A 22,184-nucleotide genomic window follows, 5' to 3' on the forward strand; every position below is an offset into this window, starting at 1 on the left:
ATTAATGTGGGCTCATCAATTGTATCAAATGTATCACTCTAGCGGAGGACGTTGATAGTAGGAAAGGTTATGCATATGTGGAGGCAGGGAATATATGGGAAATCTCTGTACCTTGCTCTCAATTTTGCTGTGAACCTAAAAATTTGCTCTAAAAAACATCTTTTAAAAAAAGCAAATTTGGGGCACACAAAGAGACACTAGGGATGCACACTCAGAAGGAAGACCATGTGAGAAAATACTGAGAAAGTTGTCATCTGTAAGCCAAGGAGACAGCCCTCAGAAGAAACTGTATCTGCTGATACCTTGATCTTGGACTTACAGCATTCAGAAGAGAGAGAAAATAAATTTTTGCAGTTTGGGGGGGAGAAAAGCAAAGCTTACAGGGAAATTTATAGCCTTAGACTCATATGCTTAAAAAGAAGAAAGATCTAGGGGCTGGCCCCGTGGCCGAGTGGTTAAGTTCACGCGCTCCGCTGCAGGCGGCCCAGTGTTTCGTTGGTTCGAATCTTGGGCGCGGACATGGCACTGCTCATCAGACCACACTGAGGCAGCATCCCACATGCCACAACTAGAAGGACCCACAGCAAAGAATATACAACTATGTACTGGGGGGCTTTGGGGAGAAAAAGGAAAAAAATTTAAAAATCTTAAAAAAAAAAAGAAGAAGAAGAAAGATCTCAAATCAATAATCCAAACTTCTATTTTAAGAAAGTAGAAAAAGAAAAGAAAACTAAACCCAAATCAAGAAGAAGGAATGAAATAATAAAAATTAGAGTGGAAATCAGTGATATAAAAAAATTGAGAAAATCAATGAAAGCAGAAGCTGGATCTTTGAGAAGATGAACAAAGTTGACAGACCGTTAGCCAGACTGAGCAAGACAGAAAGAAGTCACAGATTACCAAAATTACGAATGAAAGGGGGATAAACCACAAAGGACTTCACAGTAATTAAAAGAACCAGGGACTATTATGAACAACTTCATACCACTGATTTAGACAACTCAGATGAAGTGAAAAATTTTCAAAACGACATAAATTACTAAAACTGACAAAAATAAATAGAAAATCTGAATAGGCCTGTAACAAAAGACATTGAATTAAAAATATTCATTAATCATTAAAAATATTTCCACAAGAAAGTCCAGACCCAGATGGCTTAATTGGTGAATTCTATCAAATATTCAAGGAAGAAATAATAGGGGCTGGCCCTGTGGCATAGAGGTTAAGTCTGGTGTCCTCTGCTTCGCCGGCCTGGATTCACAGGTACAGATCCTGGGTGTGGACGTACACCATTCGTCAAGCCATGCTGTGATGGTGACCCACATACAAAATAGAAGAAGATGGGCACAGATGCTAGCTCAGGGCTAATCTTCCTCAAGTAAAACAAGAGGAGGATTGGAAACAGATGTTAGCTACAAACTTTTCCAGAAAATGGAGGAGGAGGGAATACTTCCCAACTCATTTTATGAGGCCAATATTCCCCTGATACCTAAGTAACACAAAGACATTAGAAGAAAAGAAAACAACAGATGAATACCCCTCATAAATATAGATTCAATAGTCCACTATAAAATATTTACAAACTGAATCCAGCAATATATAAAAAATATTATAATACCACAATAAAGTAGAATTTATGCCAGTAATGCAAGGTTGATTTAATATCAAAACTCAGCTAATGCAGGGGTTGGTCCAGTGGTGTAGCGGTTAAGTTTGCATGCTCTGCTTCAGTGGCCCGGGGTTCACAGGTTCAGATCTCAGGTGTGGACCTACACACCGCTCATCAAGCCATGCTGTGGCAGCATGCCACATACAAAACAGAGGAAGATTGGCATGGATGTTTAGCTCAGCGATTATCTTCCTCAAGCAGAAAGAGGAATATTGGCAATAGATGTTAGCTCATAGCCAATCTTCTTCATCAAAAAAACCCAACCAAAACCCTCAACTAATGTAAAATATCATATTAATAGAAAAAAAGGCCTAAACATTATCTCAATAGATGCAAAAAAAAAAAAAAAAAAAAGGAACGACAAAAATTCAACACCTATTCCTGATAAATACTCTCAATAAACTATGAATAGAAGGGAAATTCCTCAATCTGATAAACGGCATCTAAGAAAAACTTACATACTTTTTTTTTGAGGAAGATTAGCCCTGAGCTAACATTTGCTGCCAATCCTCCTCTTTTTGCTGAGGAAGACTGGTCCAGAGCCAACACCCATGCCCATCTTCCTCTATTTTATGTGGGATGCCTGCCACAGTATGCATGGCTTGACAAGCAGTGTGTAGTTACGCACTCAGAATGCGAACCGTCGAACCCCAGGCCGCCAAAGTGGAACGTGCAAACTTAACTCGTGCACCATGGGGCTGGCCCAAAACCTACATACTTAATGGTGAAATACTGAATACTTAATGGTAAAACATCATACTTAATGGTGAAATACTGAATGTTTTCCCCGTAAGATTGGGAACAAGGCAAGGATGTGTGCTCTTGACACTTATATTTAACATTTATATTAGAGGTTCTAGCCAGCAACCAGGCAAGGAAAAGAAATAAAAAGTATACCAATTGGAAAAGAAGAAATAAAATTATCTTTATTCTCAGACAACATATCCTGTACACAGAAAATCCTAAAGAATTCACATACATGGAGGAAAACATATAAGATCTAAAAAGAAGTTCAGCAAGGATAGAGGATGAAAGATTATATGTGAAATCAATTTTATTTCTAAATACTAGCAATACACAATACAAAAATGAAATTAAGAAAATAATTCCATTGCATCAAAAAGGATAAAATACTTAAGGATAAACTTAACAAAAGAAGTGTAAAACTTGCACACTGAAAACTATAAAACATTGCTGAGAGAAATTAAAAATTAAATAAATGGAGAGATAATCTATGCTCACGGGAAGAAAGACTCAAAATTGTTAAGATGACAATTCTCCCCAAACTGATCTATAGATTCAATGCTTTCTCTATTAAAATCTCAGGCTTTATTGAGGAAATCAATAAGCTGATCCTAAAATTTACATGGAACTACCAACAACTAGGATAGCCAAAACAATTTTGAAAAAGAACAAAGTTGAAGGAGTTACACTTTCCAATTTCAAAACTCATTATAAAGCTACTGTAATCAAGACGATGGAATCCTAATATAAGAACAGACATACAGATCAGTGGAACAGCATTAAGAGTCCAGAAATAAACCCATTTATGGTCAATTGATTTTTGAGAAAAGTGTCAAGAGAATTCAATAGGGAAAGAATAGTCTTTTAAATGAACAGTGCTGAGATATTTACATGCAAAAAGATGATTTAGATTCATACTTCTCAACCATACTCAAAAATTAACTCCTAATGGATCTTATGCCCAAATGTCAGAGCAAAAACTGTAAAACACTTAGAAGAAAATATAGGAGAAAACACTTTGTGATCTTGGGTTAGGCAAAGATATGACACCAAAAGTGCAATCCATAAAATTAAAAAATTGAGAAATTGAACTTTCAAAATTCAAAACTTCTGTGCTTCGAAAGATGCCATAAAGAAAGTGAAATATGAGCTATAGACTGGGAGAAAGTATTTGCAAATCATATATTTGATAAAGAACTTGTATCCAGAATATATATATATATTTTTAATATTTTCTTTCTTTTTTTTTTTTTTCTGAGGAAGATTAGCCCTGAGCTAATACCTGTTGCCAATCCTCCTCTTTTTGCTGAGGAAGACTGGCCCTGAGCTAACATCCGTGCCCATCTTCCACTACTTATATGTGGGACGCCTACCACAGCATGGCTTGCCAAGCAGTGCCAGGTCCGCACCAGGGATCTGAACCGGCAAACCCTGGGCCACTGAGAAGCGGAACGTGCAAACTTAACTGCTGCGCCACTGGGCTGACCCAGAATATATTTAAAACTCTTACAACTCAATAATAAGATAATCCAAGTAAAAGGGCAGAAAATTTGAGTAGATATTTCATCAAAGAAGGTGTAAGAATGACTTATAAGCACATGAAAATTACATGAAAAGATACTCAACATCATTCATCATTACAGAAGTGCTAATTAAAGCCATATTAAGATACTACTTCAAACCCACTGGTAGGGCTATAATAAAAAAGATAGACATTAACAAGTGTTTCCAAAGATACAGGAAAACCGGAAATCTCATACATTGCTGGTGAAAATGTAAAATGGCAAAGCTACTTTGGAAAATAGTTTGGCAGTTTGTTAAAAAATAAACATAAATTTACCATATGAACTAGCAACTCCATTCCCTTCCAAGTATCTTCCTAACAGAAATGACAGCATATATCCACACAAAGACTTGCATGTGAATATTTATAGCAGCATTATTTATCATAGCCAAAAAGTAGAAACAAACCAAATGTCCACCATCTGGTGAATGGAAAAGCAAAATGTGACATATATCCATAGATTGGAATGCTCCTCAGCAATAAAAAGAATGAACTACTTTTACATGCTACAGTATAGATAAACCTCAAAAACATGCTAAGCGAAAGATGCCAGATGCAAAAGACTACATATTGTATGATTCCAGTTATAAGAAGTATCCATAAAAAACAAATCTATAAAGACAGAAAGCAGATTAGTGTTTCCTGGGATTGAGAATGGTTACAGGGACTGACTATAAACTGGCACGACGGTTATTTTTGGAGTGATGGAAATGTTCTAAAACTGGACTGTGGAAATGGTTGTACAAGTCTGTAAATTTTCTAAGTATCATTGAATTATAAAATAAAGAGGAAAGATAGAAGGGAGGGAGGGAGGGAGGGAAGGAGTAGTGTAGAGAGGGAGGGATATATCAATTCATTGTTAGAAAAGCAATAAGGTCAAGTCGAATGCTTCAATTTGAATGACTAACAGGCAAAAATGTTGTGTGAGAGAGGATAATGATAAATTGTTTTCAGTCCTATTTATCATCCATCTCCTCTATTAGGATGTAGGCAAGGATATTTATCTGTTATTTACTGTTGTATCTTTTAAAACTAGTACAGTGCCTTTGGCACATACTAGGAAGTCAATAAATATCTGTTGAATGAAGTGAAGAAAGCCAAGAAGTTTTAACAGCATTAAAAAAAAAAAATCCTGTAGGGTAGTAGAAAAAGTATCTCCTTTTCTGTTAGAAGTCTCAAGTTCCTGACAGATTTAGCACTCACTGCTGTATTTAGCAATTCGCTTCACCTTTTTCAATGTTTCCTCACCTGTATAATATTTACTTTATTAGGAACTTTATTTAGCATTTTGAGATCCAAATAGAAGATTATTTGGAAGTGCTATGTAAACTAAATATTATGCAAATATAGGATGACAATGTTGTTGATAATTACAAGTGTAAACCTTCTAAGGAAGTAACTCAAGTCTTTTGTCACCAACCAGTGTCAGGGAATATGCATTGTATGCCCTTTAAAATAGAAAACATTAACACACAATAGGTTTTTTTTTGGTAACAGCAGTATTGAGATATAATTTATTTAGTATACCATCCACCAAGTTAATGTATATAATTCAATGGTTTTAAGTATATTCACACAGTTGTGCAACCATCACTGCAATAAATTCTAGAACATTTTCATCAACCCAAAAAGAAAGGTCATGTCCTTTAGTAGTCATCCCTCATCCCCATCACCCTTATCCCTATGCAACCACTAATTTACTTTCTGTCTCTTTAGATTTGCCTATTCTGGATATTTCATATAAAGAGAATCATACAGCATGTTCTTTTGTGACTGGGTTCTTTCATTTAGCATAATCTTTTCAATGTTCATCCATGTTGTAACATGTATCAGTACCTCATTTCTTTTTATGGTCAAATAATATTCCATTTATGGCTATAACACAATTTCTTTATCCATTCATTAGTTGATTTCCACTTTTTGGATATTATGAATAATGTTGCTATGAATATTTGTGTAGAAGTTTTTGTGTGGTCATATGTTTGTATTTCGCTTAGATACATATATCTAGGAGTGGAATTGCTAGGTCATATGTAACTCTATGTTTAATTTTTTGAGGAACTGACAGACTGTTTTCCAAAGTGATGGCACTATTTTACATTCCCATCAGCAGTGTGTGAGGGTTCCAATTTCTCCACAGCCTTGCCAACAGTTGTTATTTTCCTTTATGACTATGGCCATCCTAGTGGATGTGAGGTACTTTCTCATTGTGGTTTTGATTTTTTTTTCCCTGATAGCTAATGATGTTGAATATCTTTTCACATGTTTATTGGCTATTTATATTTCTTCTTTGGGAAATGTCTACTCAGATCCTTTGCCCAATAGTATGCTTTAAACTGATTCTTGTGTTGTTCCTAATATGAAGTGAAACAACACAATAAATGGTATTCATAGTTCCAAGAAGTAGGTCTACACTATGGCTTTGTTTTCATAATTAATAGACTTTATTTTTATTTTTTAGAGCAATTTTAGTTTTACAGAAAATTATGTAGATGGTACACTGAGTTCCGATATACCCCGGCTTTCCATCCACACATATGATTTCCCTTATTAGTACAATCTTGCCTTGGTATGATACATTTGTTACAATTGAACCAATACTGATAGATTATCATAAGGAAAATCCATAGTTTACAATTTACTCTTTGCGTTGTAAGGCTGTACGGGTTTTGATAAATGCATGATGTCATGTATGTGTCATTACAATATGATACAAAACAAGTCCACCCATAAAAATACCCTGTGCTCCACCTATTCATCCTTCCCTCCTTCCCCTTAACTCCTGGAAACCACTGGTCTGTTTACTCACTTTCTATAGCTTTATTTTTTTCCAAAATGTCATATAGTTAGAATGGTGGCTCATAGTCTTTTTTTTTTTTAACTTTTTATTGAGATTATGATAGTTTACAACCTTGTGAAATCTCAGTTGTGCATTGTTGTTTGTCAGTCGTGTTGTAGGTGTACCACTTCACCCTTTGTGCCCACCTCCTATCCCCCCTTTCCCCTGGTAGCCACTAATCTCTTCTCTTTGTCTACATGTTTAACTTCCACATGTGAGTGGAGTCATACAGAGACTGTCTTTCTCTATCTGGCTTATTTCACTTAACATAATATCCTCAAGGTCCGTCCATGTTGTTGTGAATGGGACAATTTTATCCTTTTTTACGGCTGTGTAATATCCCATTGTATATATATACACACCATATCTTCTTTATCCAATCATCAGTTAGTGGGCACTTAGGTTGCTTCCATGTCTTGGTTATTGTAAATAATGCTGCAATGAAAACAGGGGTGCAACGGACTTTTGGAATTGCTGATTTCAAGTTCTTTGGATAGATAGCCAGAAGTGGGATGGCTGGGTCATATGGTATTTCTATTTTTAATTTTTTGAGAAGTCTCCATACTGTTTTCCATAGTGGCTACACCAGCTTGCATTCTCACCAGCAGTGTAAAAAGGAACCAGAGGTTTCCTTTTTCTCCACAACCTCTCCAACATTTGTTACTTTTGGTTTTGGTTATTTTTGCCATTCTGATGGGTATAAAGTGATATCTTAGTGTAGTTTTGATTTGCATTTCCTTGGTGATCAGTGATGATGAGCATCTTTTCATGTGCCTATTGGCCATCCGTATATCTTCTTTGAAGAAATGTCTGTTCATGTCCCCTGCCCATTTTTTGATCGGGTTGTTTGATTTTTTTTTGTAGTTGAAGTGTGTGAGTTCTTTATATAGTATGGAGATTAACCCTTTGTAGGATATATGACCTGCAAATATTTTCCCAATTGGTGGGTTGTTTTTTTGTTTCAATCCTGTTTTCTGTTGCCTTGGAGAAGCTCTTTAGTCTGATGAAGTCCCATTTGTTTATTCTTTCTATTGTTTCCCTTGCCTGAGAAGACATGGTGTCCAAAAAGATCCTTTTGATAGTGATGTCAAAGAGTGTACTGCCTATGTTTTCTTCTAGAAGCCTTATGGTTTCAGGTCTTACCTCTAGGTCTTTGATCCATTTTGAATTTATTTTTGTGAATGGTGAAAAAGAATGGTCAATTTTCATTCTTTTACATGTGGCTGTCCAGTTTTCCCAGCACCATTTGTTGAAGAGACTTTCTTTTCTCCATTGTATGCCCTCAGCTCCTTTGTTGAAGATTAGCTGTCCATAGATGTGTGGTTTTACTTCTGGGCTTTCAATTCTGCTCCATTGATCTGTGCACCTGTGTTTGTACCAGTACCATGCTGCTTTGACTGCTGTAGCTTTGTAGTATGTTTTGAAGTCAGGGATTGTGATGCCTCCAGCTTTGTTCCTTTTTCTCAGGATTGTTTTAGCAATTCAGGGTCTTTTGTTGCCCCTTATAAATTTTAGGATTCTTTGTTCTATTTCTGTAAAGAATGTCATTGGGATTCTGATTGGGATTGCGTTGAATCTGTGGATTGCTTTAGGTACAACGGACATTTTAACTACGTTTATTCTTCCAATCCATGTACATGGAATGTCTTTCCATCTCTTTATGTCATCATCAATTTCTTTCAGGAAAGTTTTATAGGTCTTTCACTTCCTTAGTTAAATTCATCCCAAGGTATTTTATTCTTTTTGTTGGGATTGTGTTCTTGAGTTCTTTCTCTGTTCATTCGTTATTAGAGTATAGAAATGCTACTGATTTATGTAAGTTGATTTTATACCCTGCAACTTTGTTGTAGTTGTTGATTATTTCTAATAGTTTTCCAATGGATTCTTTGGGGCTTTCTATATATGAGATCATGCTGTCTGCAAACAGTGAGAGTTTCACTTCTTCACTCCCTATTTGATTCCTTTTATTCCTTTCTCTTGCCTAATTGCTCTGGCCAAAACCTCCAGTACTATGTTGAATAAGAGTGATGACAGAGGGCATCCTTGTCTCGTTCCTTTTCTCAGGGGGATGGCTTTCAGTTTTTGCCCATTGAGTATGATGTTGGCTGTGGGTTTGTCATATACGGCCTTTATTATGTTAAGGTAATTAACGTCTATCCCCATTTTGTTAAGAGTTTTTAGCATAAATCGCTGTTGGATCTTGTCAAATGCTTTCTCTGCATCTATTGAGATGATCATGAGGTTTTTATGCCTCAGTTTGTTGATGTGGTGTATCACGTTGATTGATTTGTGGATGTTGAACCATCCCTGTGTCCCTGGTATGAATTCCACTTGATCATGATGTATGATCCTTTTGATGAATTGCTGAATTCTGGTGGCCAAAATTTTGTTGAGAACTTTTACATCTACGTGTATCAGCAATATTAGCCTGTCATTCTCCTTTTTCGTGCTGTCCTTGTCAGGCTTTGGTATCAGCATGATGTTGGCCTCATAGAATGTGTTAGGAAGTGTTCCACCCTCCCTAATTTTTTGGAATAGCTTGAAAAGTATAGGTATTAAATCCTCTCTGAAAGTTTGGTAGAATTCTACAGGAAAGCCATCTGGTCCTGGGGTTTTATTCTTTGGGATGCTTTTGATTGCTGTTTCAATCTCTTTCCTTGTGATTGGTCTATTCCGATTGTCTGTTTCTTCTTGATTCACCTTTGGCAGGTTGTAAGAGTCTAAGAATTTATCCATTTCCTCTAGGTTACCCATTTGGTTGGCATATAGTTTTTTGTAGTATTCTCTTATAATCCATTGTATTTCTGTGGATTCTGTTGTTATTTCTCCTCTTTCATTTCTGATTTTATTTATTTGAGCTTTCTCTCTTTTTTTCTTTGTAAGTCTGGCTAGGGGTTTGTCAATTTTATTTATCTTCTCAAATAACCAGCTCCTTCTTTCATTGATCCTTTCCACAGCCTTTTTTGTCTCAATAGCATTTATTTCTGCTCTGATTTTTATTCTTTCTCTCCTTCTGCTGACTTTGGGCTTTGTTTGTTCTTCTTTTTCTAATTCAGTTAGGTGTAATTTGAGATTGTTTATTTGGGATTTTTCTTGTTTGTTAAGGTGTGCCTGAATTACGATGAATTTCCCTCTTAATACAGCTTTTGCTGTATCCCATATGAGTTGGTATGGCATGTTATCGTTTTCATTTGTCTCCAGATATTTTCTGATTTCTTCTTTAATTTCTTCAATGATCCATTGCTTCTTCAATAGCATATTGTTTTAGTCTCCACATCTTTGTCCCTTTCTCAGCTTTTTTCTTGTAATTAATTTCTAGCTATATAGCATTATGATCGGAGAAGATGCTTATTATTATCTCAATTTTTTTAAATTTGTAGAGGCTCGCCTTGTTTCCCAACATATGGTCTATCCTTGAGAATGTTCCATGTACACTTGAGAAGAATGTGCATTCTGCTGTTTTGGGATGGAGTGTTCTATATATGTCTATTAAGTCCAACTGTTTTAGCTTTTCATTTAATTCCACTGTTTCCTTTTTGATTTTCCATCTGGATGATCTGTCTAATGACGTGAGTGGGATGTTGAGGTCCCCTACTATTATTGTGTCATTTTTGCTATCTTCTTTTAGGTTTGTTAATAGTTGCTTTATGAACTTTGGTGCTCCTATGTTGGGTGCATAGATATTTATAAGGGTTATTTCTTCTTGATGTAGTGTCCCATTGATCATTATATATTGCCCCTCTTTTGTCTCTCTTTACCTGCCTTATCTTGAAATCTACTTTTTCTGATATAAGTATTATGACACCTGCTTTCTTTTGTTTGCCATTAGCTTGGAGTATCATCTTCCACCCCTTCACTCTGAGCCTGTATTTGTCATTGGAGCTGAGGTGTGTTTCCTGGAGACAACACATGGTTGGATCTTGTTCTTTAATCCATCTTGCCACTCTGTGTCTTTTTATTGGAGAGTTCAATCTGTTTACACTGAGGGTGATTATTGATCTATGCGGGCTTAATGCTGTCATTCTGTCACTCGTTTTCCAGTTTTCCTGCATTTCCTTTGTTTCTCGTCCTGTGTGTTTTGGTCTACCCATTGACTTCTGCAGCTTCTTATGCTGTGTTTCTTAGTTTTTTCCTTATTTATTTTTTGTGTCTCTGTTCTGCTTTTTAGTTTATTGGCTATCCTGAAGTTTGTATTCAGAATCTCATGCATAACATAGTCCATTCTCTGATGGCCTCTTATTTCCTTAGTCTAAACGAATTCAGTCCCTTTCCTCCTCCCCTCCTAAGTTATTATTCTCATATCTTATTCCAACTTGTGTTGTGAGTTTGTGGTTAAAGTGACAAGGTTGTCTTTGTTTTTGGTGTTTTCCTTCCCTTTATCCTAATGCTATAGATGAATATTTGCTATCCTATTCTGATTCTATCTATTTGTCTCCTTACTCTGTGTTTTGTGACCGCTTTCTCCCTTTTTTTTTCAGGTATGAGGGCCTTCTTGAAGATTTCATGGCTACGAAGTCCCTTACCTTTCATTTGTCTGGGAAAGATTTAATTTCTCCCTCATATCTGAAGGATATTTTTGCTGGATAGAGTGTTCTTGGCTGAAGATTTTTATCTTGTAAAGTTTTGAATATGTCATTCCATTCTCTCCTAGCTTGTAAGGTTCCTGCAGAGAAATCTGCTGAAAGTCTGATAGGGGTTTCTTTGTAGGTTATTTTCTTCTGCCTTGCTGACTGGAGTATTCTTTCTTTGTCATTCATTTTTGCCATTTTTACTACTATATGCCTTGCAGTAGGTCTTTTTACATTGACAAATCTAGGAGATCTGAAAGCGTCCTCCACACACATTCCCTAGATTTGCGAAGTTCTCTGCTATTATTTCTTTGAGCATGCTTTCTGCTCCATTCTCCTTCTCTTCACCTTCCAGAATACCTATAATTCTTATGTTGCATTTCCTCATTGAGTTGGATATTTCTCTGAGACTTTCTTCATTTCTTTTTAGTCTCAGTTCTCCCTCCTCCTCTGTCTGGATCAATTCAACATGTCTATCTTCGATTATGCTGATTTGTTCCTCTATGGTGTCCACACGAGCATTCAGAGAATCCATATTTTGTTTTATCTCTTCCATTGTGTCTTTCATCTCTAGTATTTCTGATTGATTCTTCTTTATAGTTTCAATCTCTTTTGTGAAGTAGCTCCTGAACTCATTGAATTGTTTCTCTATATTCTCTTTTACCTCATTGAGTTTTTTGACAATAGCTATTCTAAATTCATTGTTGTTTAGTTTACTCATTTCTGAGTCCTCAGGACAGAATTCTGGGTATTTGTTTTTTCTGTGGTCTGGAGTCTTGATGAACTGCTTGATGCTGGAAGTACGAGTTTTTCCCATTGTGATATTATTCGGTTGCAGTTACAGCCTATGGCCACTTGATGGGGGTCAAGAGCCACATATTCTGAGCCCTCCTCCTTCAGCCAAGATGGCACAGCACAGCGCGGGTGAGGGGGGCACTTTCTCTTGAGTGCAGTCCCTGGTTTCCTGATTAGCTCTCACTGTCTGGTTTCTTGGGGTCTTGGCTTGATCAGGTCACTCCACATGAAAGCTTTCACCCCATTAGAGGGCTTCTCCCTAGGCTGCAAGGGCGCTAGGGAGTCCTGGGTGATCCTGCAGATGTGCAACCCCTCCCATACTCCTTCCCTCATGGAGCCTCCCACAGCAGTGATGCCAGATTTTAGGAGAGGGAGTGAAGTTCTCTCTTACCCCATTCCAGCTCCTCTAAGGGGGGCTCCAGCCTCTCTGCCCTCTGTTGTTTGGCTGCCGTGACTCTGTGAGGATTCCTGTGCTATTAGGATATTTTCTGTTGGAATATGGTTGCTCCTTTTTGTTGTATGTTGGAGGGGAGAGAGTCCTGGGCAAGCTCATTCCACCATGATGCTGACGTCACTCCATGAATCAGCTCACAGTCTTTTAAATGAGATATGAAGTTAGCCTCATATGCTGTGAACAGTCACTATTGGTGCATGTCCATTACTCAAAACCAAAAAATGACCAAAGTAGGTTTTCTGTCCTTTGTCAACCACATATGGACAGAGAAGTCATTGGTGTGTCAAGGAGGTAAGTCAGAACAACAGATTCAGTCTTAGTTTTTACAAGTTACTGACAGGTTTCTAAAATATTTAAGACGAGCTGGCAAGAGTTCTATTGGACCATGTCAGTTAGATGTGTTCTCTTTCATCATCTCCTGTTCTGAGCAAACAAAGTTGAGTTTAAGAAATGAGTGGAAGGTAGTAATTATTTACTATGTTCCTTCAAGTGTTAATTGCATCTCAGCGGTGGCTCATATCAGTGAGAACAACAAAATAGACCATCTTGGTCATATCAATGATTCATCAAACGTCCACACACAGCAGCTATCCCACCTAAGCTTTCCTGAACTATCTAACTAACCCTAAACAGTTATGCCATAAGTTCTAACACTAAACCATGTTTATGAGAGAACGTAGTTCTCCACTATGACAATGAATCAAATAAAGAACTGATGCACTTCAAACATCAATAAATTCTCTTACTAATCAAAGGTAATTAATTTCAGTGCTTGAAAATGTAAGTCATGAATTTATGAACACTTCTGTGCATTAATGTATATTTTTATACTATATTATTTGTTAGTTTAATAACTTCCTTGATTTATTCTATACTCATTTCTAACTCTAAGGGCTCCTTCCAGTTTTAATATATGAGGGTTTAATAGTTCAATAATCTTGAGTTTATCTTGCCTTTACATTTAGATAATAAGTTCCTAGAGACTGAGAATTCCTTACTCTTTATATTTACTGGCTATCACAGTGTACTCCACCAAGAAATACAGTAGTGGGCAGAGAAGGATTTTAAGGATATCCTCCAACTCCCACTCTAGCACTTGGCACAATATTTTGCATAGCAGGTGCTCAATATGTATATATTAAATATTAAATACAAATTAAATGACTAAATAGCATGAGAGTATGTATGTGGAGAAAAAATTAAGAAGATGAAGGTGATGATGGTAAGAAGCAGGCAGGGAGAGGGAAAGGAGAGAAGTAAGAAGTTAAAGAAACTATATATGGCTTCTCATCTTCCCCTCTCCTTCTCTTTCCTCTCTTCTCCTTCCCTAACCATCAAAACTCTATTTTATGAAAATACAGTTCTCTCAAGTTCTGGGCTATGACCTAGCCTCATAAACAATTGGTAATGTGATGGTGGCTCAACTCTGCTTGGCCTTCACAAGGCGATAACTATTATATCTACACAAATATACATGTTCAAAATGTATAAACAGCTAGACATAAATACATCATACATTTATCCACATAAACACAGACTAAATGCTTAAGAAATATTGAGTAAATGAATGAATAAATAAAGCTGAGCTGCCAGAATCATCATCTCTAAGGGGCTAAATTTTGTAAGGTCAGAAATTTGATTTCATGAATCACTTAGCAGACATCAAGTTCCAGGGAATTGAGCCATACAACTAAAATCATAAGATAACTGGTGAATGCATAGGTCAGGTGTAGGGATGAATATGTGACACTGATTCAGTAATTAATTATAGTAGCTTTTATCTGTTCACAGAAATGAGTTGATCTAATTGGGAAGCACACTTAATTTGAGGGGCAATTTCATAAATGTAGAGTTCAGTTAGAGATGCTGCATTATCTTCAGAGGCTTTTTGTTAAGGATGGCCCTCTAGAGAACAAACAATGTCTCCCTGGAGCAGAGTTGGACTATTCTATCTTATTGAGACTTATCCTAATAAGACTATCTTATTCTACACTTCTAGGATTTGAAACCCTGCTTCAAAATCCTCTAGTTCTTCCTTACTTTAGATTCACCAGTGATTAATAAAAATGCAAATAATTACAGTTATCACCTAGCATTAATCAAATGCAGAGTTTATAATTTATTACATTTAAGGAAACATTTTATTTCCACAAAATGTAGTTGTTAAAAATCCTGTATCAAGAAAGTCATTCTTTCATAGACTTTGACATGCTAAACTTTCTTAGTCTTTACCTCTTGATATTGGGTGTATCTTGCTTTTGTGGTCTGTAGCCCATATTATTCACTGATTTCAAAGGAGGAAAAAAAAAGTAATTTAGTCCCTTGAAGTTTAGCTACTCTAGGAGAAACAACCAAAGAAATGTCTACTTTGGTTTTTCCAACGTTAGATTTGCTAAGAGATAAAATGCTTGCTCACAGGATGTGAGTATGTGGGAAGATGAGTGACAAGAGGACTGACCAGTTCTATTGTCCCTCCCTATATCTGGAAATAATGATTAAACTATTCCCTCTGTCCAAAAAGATAAGGTTACAAAGAAGAAAATGGATAAAAGATTGGAGAGATGAGTCTAGGCCAGGAAGATGACCATGCAGATAATTTTGAGGGAAAAGGACCTGAATACACAACACAGAATGTTGTGAGAAGAACACACTAGAAATCTTAAGGAATATGATTCTAGCACATTCATTCATGTAGAAAGAATTAAAAGAAGCAGCAAAATAAATCTTCAAACCCAAAAAGGTATGTTGAGTTGGGCAGATTATTTATTAGTCATATTAAAAAACAGAAATGTAGTTTTTAAAATAAAAGCAAGGAGGGAAAAATGAACCAACTCTAGTCTTCTTGACTAGAGCTTCAAAACTCATCTGTATCTGCCTTGATAGAAATACTCACAAAATCATTACCACATACTTTCAATTTGATTGAATTTTTAAATTCATAGATTTGGTTATTTTCCTATCTATTCCTATCTATATCCCCACCTATTTTCTCACCTGTGATTGTGATTTGCCTCCTCAGAAATGATACTTTGTTTTCGTTAAGCTCTGAAGAGGCACTTAAAAAGATGATGAAGGGAATCAAGTGTTGTGTGGCTAAGGTGACTAAATAACATTATTTTAAAGTAATTAGCTCCGTCTCCAAACTATTTGGCATAGCTGGGGGGAAGCAGGTGGGTGAGGAGGGGCAGGCTCTCAGTTGTCTGGAATAGACGGGTATCTACAGAAGGATGTGTATATTCTCTCCCTACCCACCTGCACCCCCAAATCACTCCAGTTATACCAATTAAAGATTTATTAAGTTTAACAAGCTCCCACATTCAGAGATGCCAAAAACCCTGGAGGAATATCCCCATCAATCACTTGTAAGTAACTTTTAATTGCTTAGGGCTTATTTATAACTAGCTAAGATTTTTTTACAACCAATTTCATTTTGGTAGCACAATATTTTAAAAAGAAAACAAACAAACAAAGCCTTTAGGCAGAGCATGTATTCTCTAATTCACCAGAGGCCCTTACACTCCTTACAGTCTTACACTCACCCACTTTAAACATTGTATCTAATTGGTCCCTCATGAAAGGTATAATGCCTTGTTTGGGGGAATGCACTGTTTGAAGAATATTTTGCTCTGTTTGGGGAAGAGAGCTAAGTCGTGTGGTGTCTGATATCGGGGTAGGGTAATTTTAGGAGTGGGGTGATGAGTAGACAACATAAAATACCAAAGAATGTTTAGGGGCATGAAATAGAAGATGGGAAGGGAAGGGATCAGTAAAGGACTTTCCCTACTATGCAGTAATTTTGCCAAGTTCAAAGCTGATCACATCACTCTAGTTTTTGTCACAGAATGTATGATACCCAGACTGGTTGGGAAGATAAAAACCTCAGGCTACTCCAGTTCTACCCCCTACAGCCAAAGCATCTTTCAGTTCAGCTCAGTGGATCTCCATTTGGCCCCTAACTCTCCCCTAATTTCTCCCACTCCAGGGGAGGAAGAGAGAAAGAAAGAGCAAAAGGAAAGAAACTGAGACTACATTCCAGTTAATGACTACTGATAGGAAAATAGGACAATTATTCTTATATAAGACCCTCATCCCTTGCTATCTTATTATGAGGACTTAAAATTCTAGAGTGCAATAATACACACGGGCGCGTGTATGTGTGCACACACACACATACACAGAGCTTCAAACAAGTATGGGTTAGCTATGGATATGTGAAGCCATGGACAAAAATGTTGATATCGATTTGTAACAGTAATTTTAAGAGACCTCTTGGTTTGTTAGACTTAGTTGTTTTGTTCTAAGGTCCACCAAAATGTCTTTTATTAGAGAATCAGAGTATTTTCAAATTTATACTATCCATAATTTTAACTAACACCCATACTAACTGACTCAACATTAGTCATCCAAATACCATATGATTTCATTCATATGTGGAAGATCAAAAAACACATGGATAAAGAGAACAGGTTAGTGGTTACCAGAGGGGAGGGGGGGAGGGGGTGGGTGAAAGTGGTAAAGGGGCATATATGTATGGTGACAGATAAAACTGGACTATTGGTGGTGAGCACGACGTAGTCTATACAGAAACTGATAAATAATAACATACACCTGAAATTACACAATGTTATAACCATTATGACATCAATAAAAGAATTTTAAAAAATATTAGGGAGTTATAGAATCTATAGAATATCATATATATCACACACACATATATATCATTAGGAAAAGTAGTGTAATTGAGGCAATATTTCTCTAAAGTGCATTCCATGGAATATTGTTCCATGGGATGATAATAGGTCTCTATCTCTCTCTCTCTCTCACACACACACAGTTCAATGATTAAACATGGCGGGCTACAAAATGTGCAGGGCCCCGTGCAAAAGGAAAAAGTGAGTCCCATTGTTAAAAAATTAAGAATTTCAAGATGACGACAGCAGAACATTAAACCAAGCATGGGTCTCTTCTAAGCATGGGGCCCTATGTGACTGCATAGGTTGCACACCCCTGAAAACAACACTGGTTAAATGGTTTAAGAAATGCTGGGTTAAAAAACGTTATACAGCTTTCATTGCAGCAGGACTTCTCAGAGCCTTTTATATGCTAACATGTATTGTGAACCTTCAAGAGGTACATATACTGTAGAGCAATCTCCAAATATATTTGACCAAGCTCTTTTGAATTATTATAAGGGTCATCTTGTAGGACCAGTTTTCCATAGAACACACATTGTAAAATGCAGCTCAGGCTGTGCAGACAGGTTGTACCTGGTTTAACATTAATTTGTTAGTTGTAAATCACATATGGCATTTCCCCCTATTTGGAATGAGGTAACTAGAGATAACTATAGATTCAAATGGTGTGGATTCACTAAATCTACTGTCCTTCACCATTTGGTCTTTTAATATTCGGAAGGTCAACTCAGCAGCCAAACATCCCAAGTGTTTTCTGGGCCAGTGGACTAGAGATGGTCTGAGACTATATCCCAGGCCAACTTATTTTTCACCCTTTATCTTGTCAATTCAGAGGAAATAACATCCTTACTTACCATTACCCAGTTCCCAAGAAATGTTGTACTTTTTGCTGGCGCTGTACTTCAACAGACTCAGGGCACTAGAACTGTTCCAGGAGTTATTGGGATTACGGCACAGTGCATTTAGAGCAAATATCAGGTGGAGTCCCGAGCAATCAGCAAAGTTATAAAGTTTGTCTAGAGACCTGGCTGGGAAGAAGCAGAGAAAGGCTTGTAACTTTCAAATCAGCATTCCAACAAAAGGAAAACATTAGCTACTACAAAAAGCCTTCCTATGAGCTTCCTGCCAATAGGAATTACACAGACAGGCTTCTAAAAGGGACTATTACCTTTAGGTTTGGGGTACATTTCAAGGTGGTTTTAGAAAGCAACACACCCAATTCCAGCTAGAGGTTGCAAATTGGCAACCAAGTCTAGTCCACAGTATGTTCTATTTGTTAACAAAAAAATTGAATTGCTAACATTTAAAAATGGGAAGATATACAAAGTAGCTAGATTTCTAGCTTTTCTTGAAAAGTCAGAAGATCTGGCACTGCTGGTTCTATAATTGTTTTGTGTTTTGGTGAGGAAGATTGGCTCTGAACTAATATCTGTTGCCAATCCTCCTCTTTTTGCTTGAACTAGCAATAATAATTATTACCTAGATTTTTTTTTTTAATCTATTTCTGGTGCCTCTCTAGTTACTATTTTGTTTCTTTTCTTCCTTTTGTTGCCACAGAACTTCAAGAAGTAAGTTCAGGGGCAGGCACCGTGGCACAGCAGTTAAGTGCACACGTTCTGTTTCTCTGCAGCCCAGGGTTCAGCAGTTCGGATCCCAGGTGCGGACATGGCACCACTTGGCATGCCATGCTGTGGTAGGTGTCCCACATAGAAAGTAGAGGAAGATGGGCATGGATGTTAGCTCAGGGCCAGTCTTCCTCAGCAAAAAGAGGAGGATTGGCAGCAGTTAGCTCAGGGCTAATCTTCCTCAAAAAAATAAAAAATTAATTTATTAATTAATTTAAAAAAAAGTAAGTTCAAGGTACCAGAGTCTATTCCTTTTTCTCTAGCACTCATTTTTGAAGTTCACACCCCTACCCTAAATCTAGTTTCCAACTTCACTGTTTGATTAACCATAATAGCTTTTTTTCTCAGTCCTTTTTCTACTCAATTTCTCACCAACGCCTACTGTCATTGACCAGCACCTCCTTGAAACTGTCTTCTTTTGGGTTCCTTAAGGCTACTTTTCTGGTTCTCCTCTATCTTCTCTGCCCTTTTTTCCCCTTCTTCCTGACCTTTATGTGTGGACATTTCTTCAGGTTTTGTCCTCAGCCATTTTATCCTTCAGAAGTCTCAAGAACCTTCACAGCATCAACTATCAGCACTATATAGACGACTCCCAAGCCTGTTTTCTCTTATATCTCCCTCTAGCCTCAGCTCCTCCTCATCTTCAACTGTCTGCTAGACAAGGCTCTTTAGAATTATATTTGCATGAGATGCCAAGGCATCTGGAGGACATGGAGGCATTGGCACCCTCTAGTGAAGAGAGTACAAAGTTGTCTTTAAGTATCTGCTTGCTTGAATGGAACCTGACAGCAAATGTTCCAAACAATTACATTTGTCACTGAACTAACATCTCTGCCAATCTTCCTCCATTTTGTATGTGGGATGCTGCCACAGCATGGCTTGATGAGCAGTGTGTAGGTCCAGGCCCAGGATCCAAACCTGCAAACCCTGGGCAGCTGAAGTGGAGCACATGAACTTAATCACTATGCTACTGGGCTGACCCCCTTGGTTTTGTATTTTTTTAATAAAATGATAGAAAAAGTGTGAGGAGACCAGGCCAGGAAAGATGACTGGCTGGTGAGTTTTGGAAAATAGATCAGCTTAGCAGCACTTCCAAAAAATTTCACTCAATTCCACATTTTTGATATTTCTGAGAACAGAAATACCATAACCATTAGTAGAAACATGCTCATTGTCAGGTTGATCCCAGATACCATGAACTCTATTTACCGTGTGTTCCATACCCATCCCATTCCTTCATTTCTATTGCCACCATTCTGGTCCTGGCTCTCATTTCCACTTGCATGAATAATCACAACAATATCTGTAATTGCCTGTCTACTTCTAGTGTCTTCCCGTCCTGTCAGATTCATCTTGCTCCAATCACTTTCAGCAGTTTCACTCACCCTCAAAACCTTACTGGATTTTCAAGACCTTTTTCTTCCTTAGTTCAAGTCCTCTACAACTCAACCATAATTCCCCTCCCCCTCCCCCACTTCAGGCCTCTCTATTGTTGTCAATGAGTTCTTTGTTGGCGTCAGTCAGTTCTGCTTATTATACAATTCCATGCCCCACTGACCTTTGCTCTAATTATTCTCCTCATTTGGCATGCCTTTTTTCCTCTCTTAAATACATTCAAATCTTACTTGTCGTTTTAGGAGTGTTTTCCAAGATATGGATGACATGACTAAGATCTCCACCTGTTGAAAAGCCATTTCTTCAATGAGGCTAATCTCAGCTTTACATTACCAACAGGTAAGATCAATGAATTCACAATAAGATATAAATGACAGTCATTTTACTTAGTTTCCTCAGGTCTTGGCACTTTAAAATAAAACAGACAAACAACAATCCAACATACAGGGACAATTGTCTTTTTCTTAATCTTATGTAAAATACTATACAAACAAAACTTATAGACATGGCTCTATCCCTTACTTTCAAAACTAATAGCCATCTTTAAATTCCTCTTCTATAGAAATTATGAAGCCACAAGTATCACCTATGAATTAAACAGCGATTTGCTGAGTAATTTTGGCTTCCAACTGTGCCTCCGCAGTATTCTAACAAGATAAGGTATTAAAACAACTTCATCACTCAATACCTAGGATGTCATTCCAGTTTAACCCTCCCCCAAACAGGCCCCTGTCCATTGAATGCTTTTTTTCTTGGAGGACAGGAGGCAGCTGCCTCAGAGGACTGACACTAAAATATTGATTGAGTTCTCCTCAAGTATGTCCAATCTCTATGTTTTGTTGTTCATGTGATTTGATAATCTGTTCACATTCTCATATGCTCACAATTAGAATAAGCTGACACTACTCTATTGTACTCAGCACCAATTTCCCCTTTTGGAGTCACAAGTACTGCCCTCCAAGAGCTAAGGGTAAGGATCAGGGGTACAAGTCCTTAGCCACTCAGAAAAAGCACTCTCCCTTCACATGAATATTTCTAGACAACAAAATAGTCACAAAGGGAGTGTTTTAGTCTTTTTTGCCAATTTAGAAATGAATAGGATTGGACTGAATCCTATAACAAAAACTATGTTTTCTGAATGGTACCTGCTTACACTTGCCCAAAGAGTTTCTCAAACACTAGTCTGATGAACTTTGGGTCACATTAGAACTTGACAAACCATGTTATTCCATGGTTCCCTGTTATTCTAAGCTTTTTATCTCTACCTGGAATATCCTTCCTCCTTCTTCTTCTTCATAGCCTAGGTCAATGGCCTTCTCTCTGAGGTCTTCCTTGACTCCCTAAGGTAGAGACATCTGGGCTCCCTCTCCTCTGGTCTCTCCCATCTCTTTATCAGCTCCTGTAACAGCAATCGTCAACCATGCTATCATTGTTCAGCTCTACTTCCCTCTCTAAAGACAGATGGGAGCATCTGCTAAAGAGAAAGTACTGTGTCTGCTTTTTTAGCATCCATTTCAGTGTCTGATACACAATAAGCCTTAATAAATGTCTGACTCAAACAGGTATTATTTAGGCCCTTTCAATACCACTTACAATCATTCTTCATCCTATACACTCAACCTTAATTATCATTATTCCTTGTAGAAACTTCCCTCCAGATTATGTCTATTACTCCATGCTGTTAAATGCATTCAAATAATATACTCATTGCTTTAAGTGTTCAGTTTAGGTGAATAATATGGGGGAGGCATAGGTGACTATCCAACAGAGGTTGGAAGAACAGAGGAAGTTCTAGTGCAATCCAGAAAAGAAATGTGAGAGTGAAAGCAGAGTGAGG

General features: G+C 37.3%; 1 protein-coding gene across 1 annotated transcript in view; it reads right to left on the reverse strand.

Annotated features, from left to right (window-relative positions):
* HPSE2 (heparanase 2 (inactive)) overlaps positions 1-22,184 on the reverse strand; it is a 603,312-nt gene that overhangs the window by 235,711 nt on the left and 345,417 nt on the right. Inside the window, exon 4 of the mRNA XM_046654138.1 lies at positions 18,182-18,355. Within this exon, the coding sequence (XP_046510094.1) occupies positions 18,182-18,355 (174 nt within the window). The remainder of the gene's footprint in view (positions 1-18,181; positions 18,356-22,184) is intronic.

Source organism: Equus quagga, chromosome 2 (assembly GCF_021613505.1).
Source record: "Equus quagga isolate Etosha38 chromosome 2, UCLA_HA_Equagga_1.0, whole genome shotgun sequence".
NCBI lineage: Eukaryota > Metazoa > Chordata > Mammalia > Perissodactyla > Equidae > Equus > Equus quagga.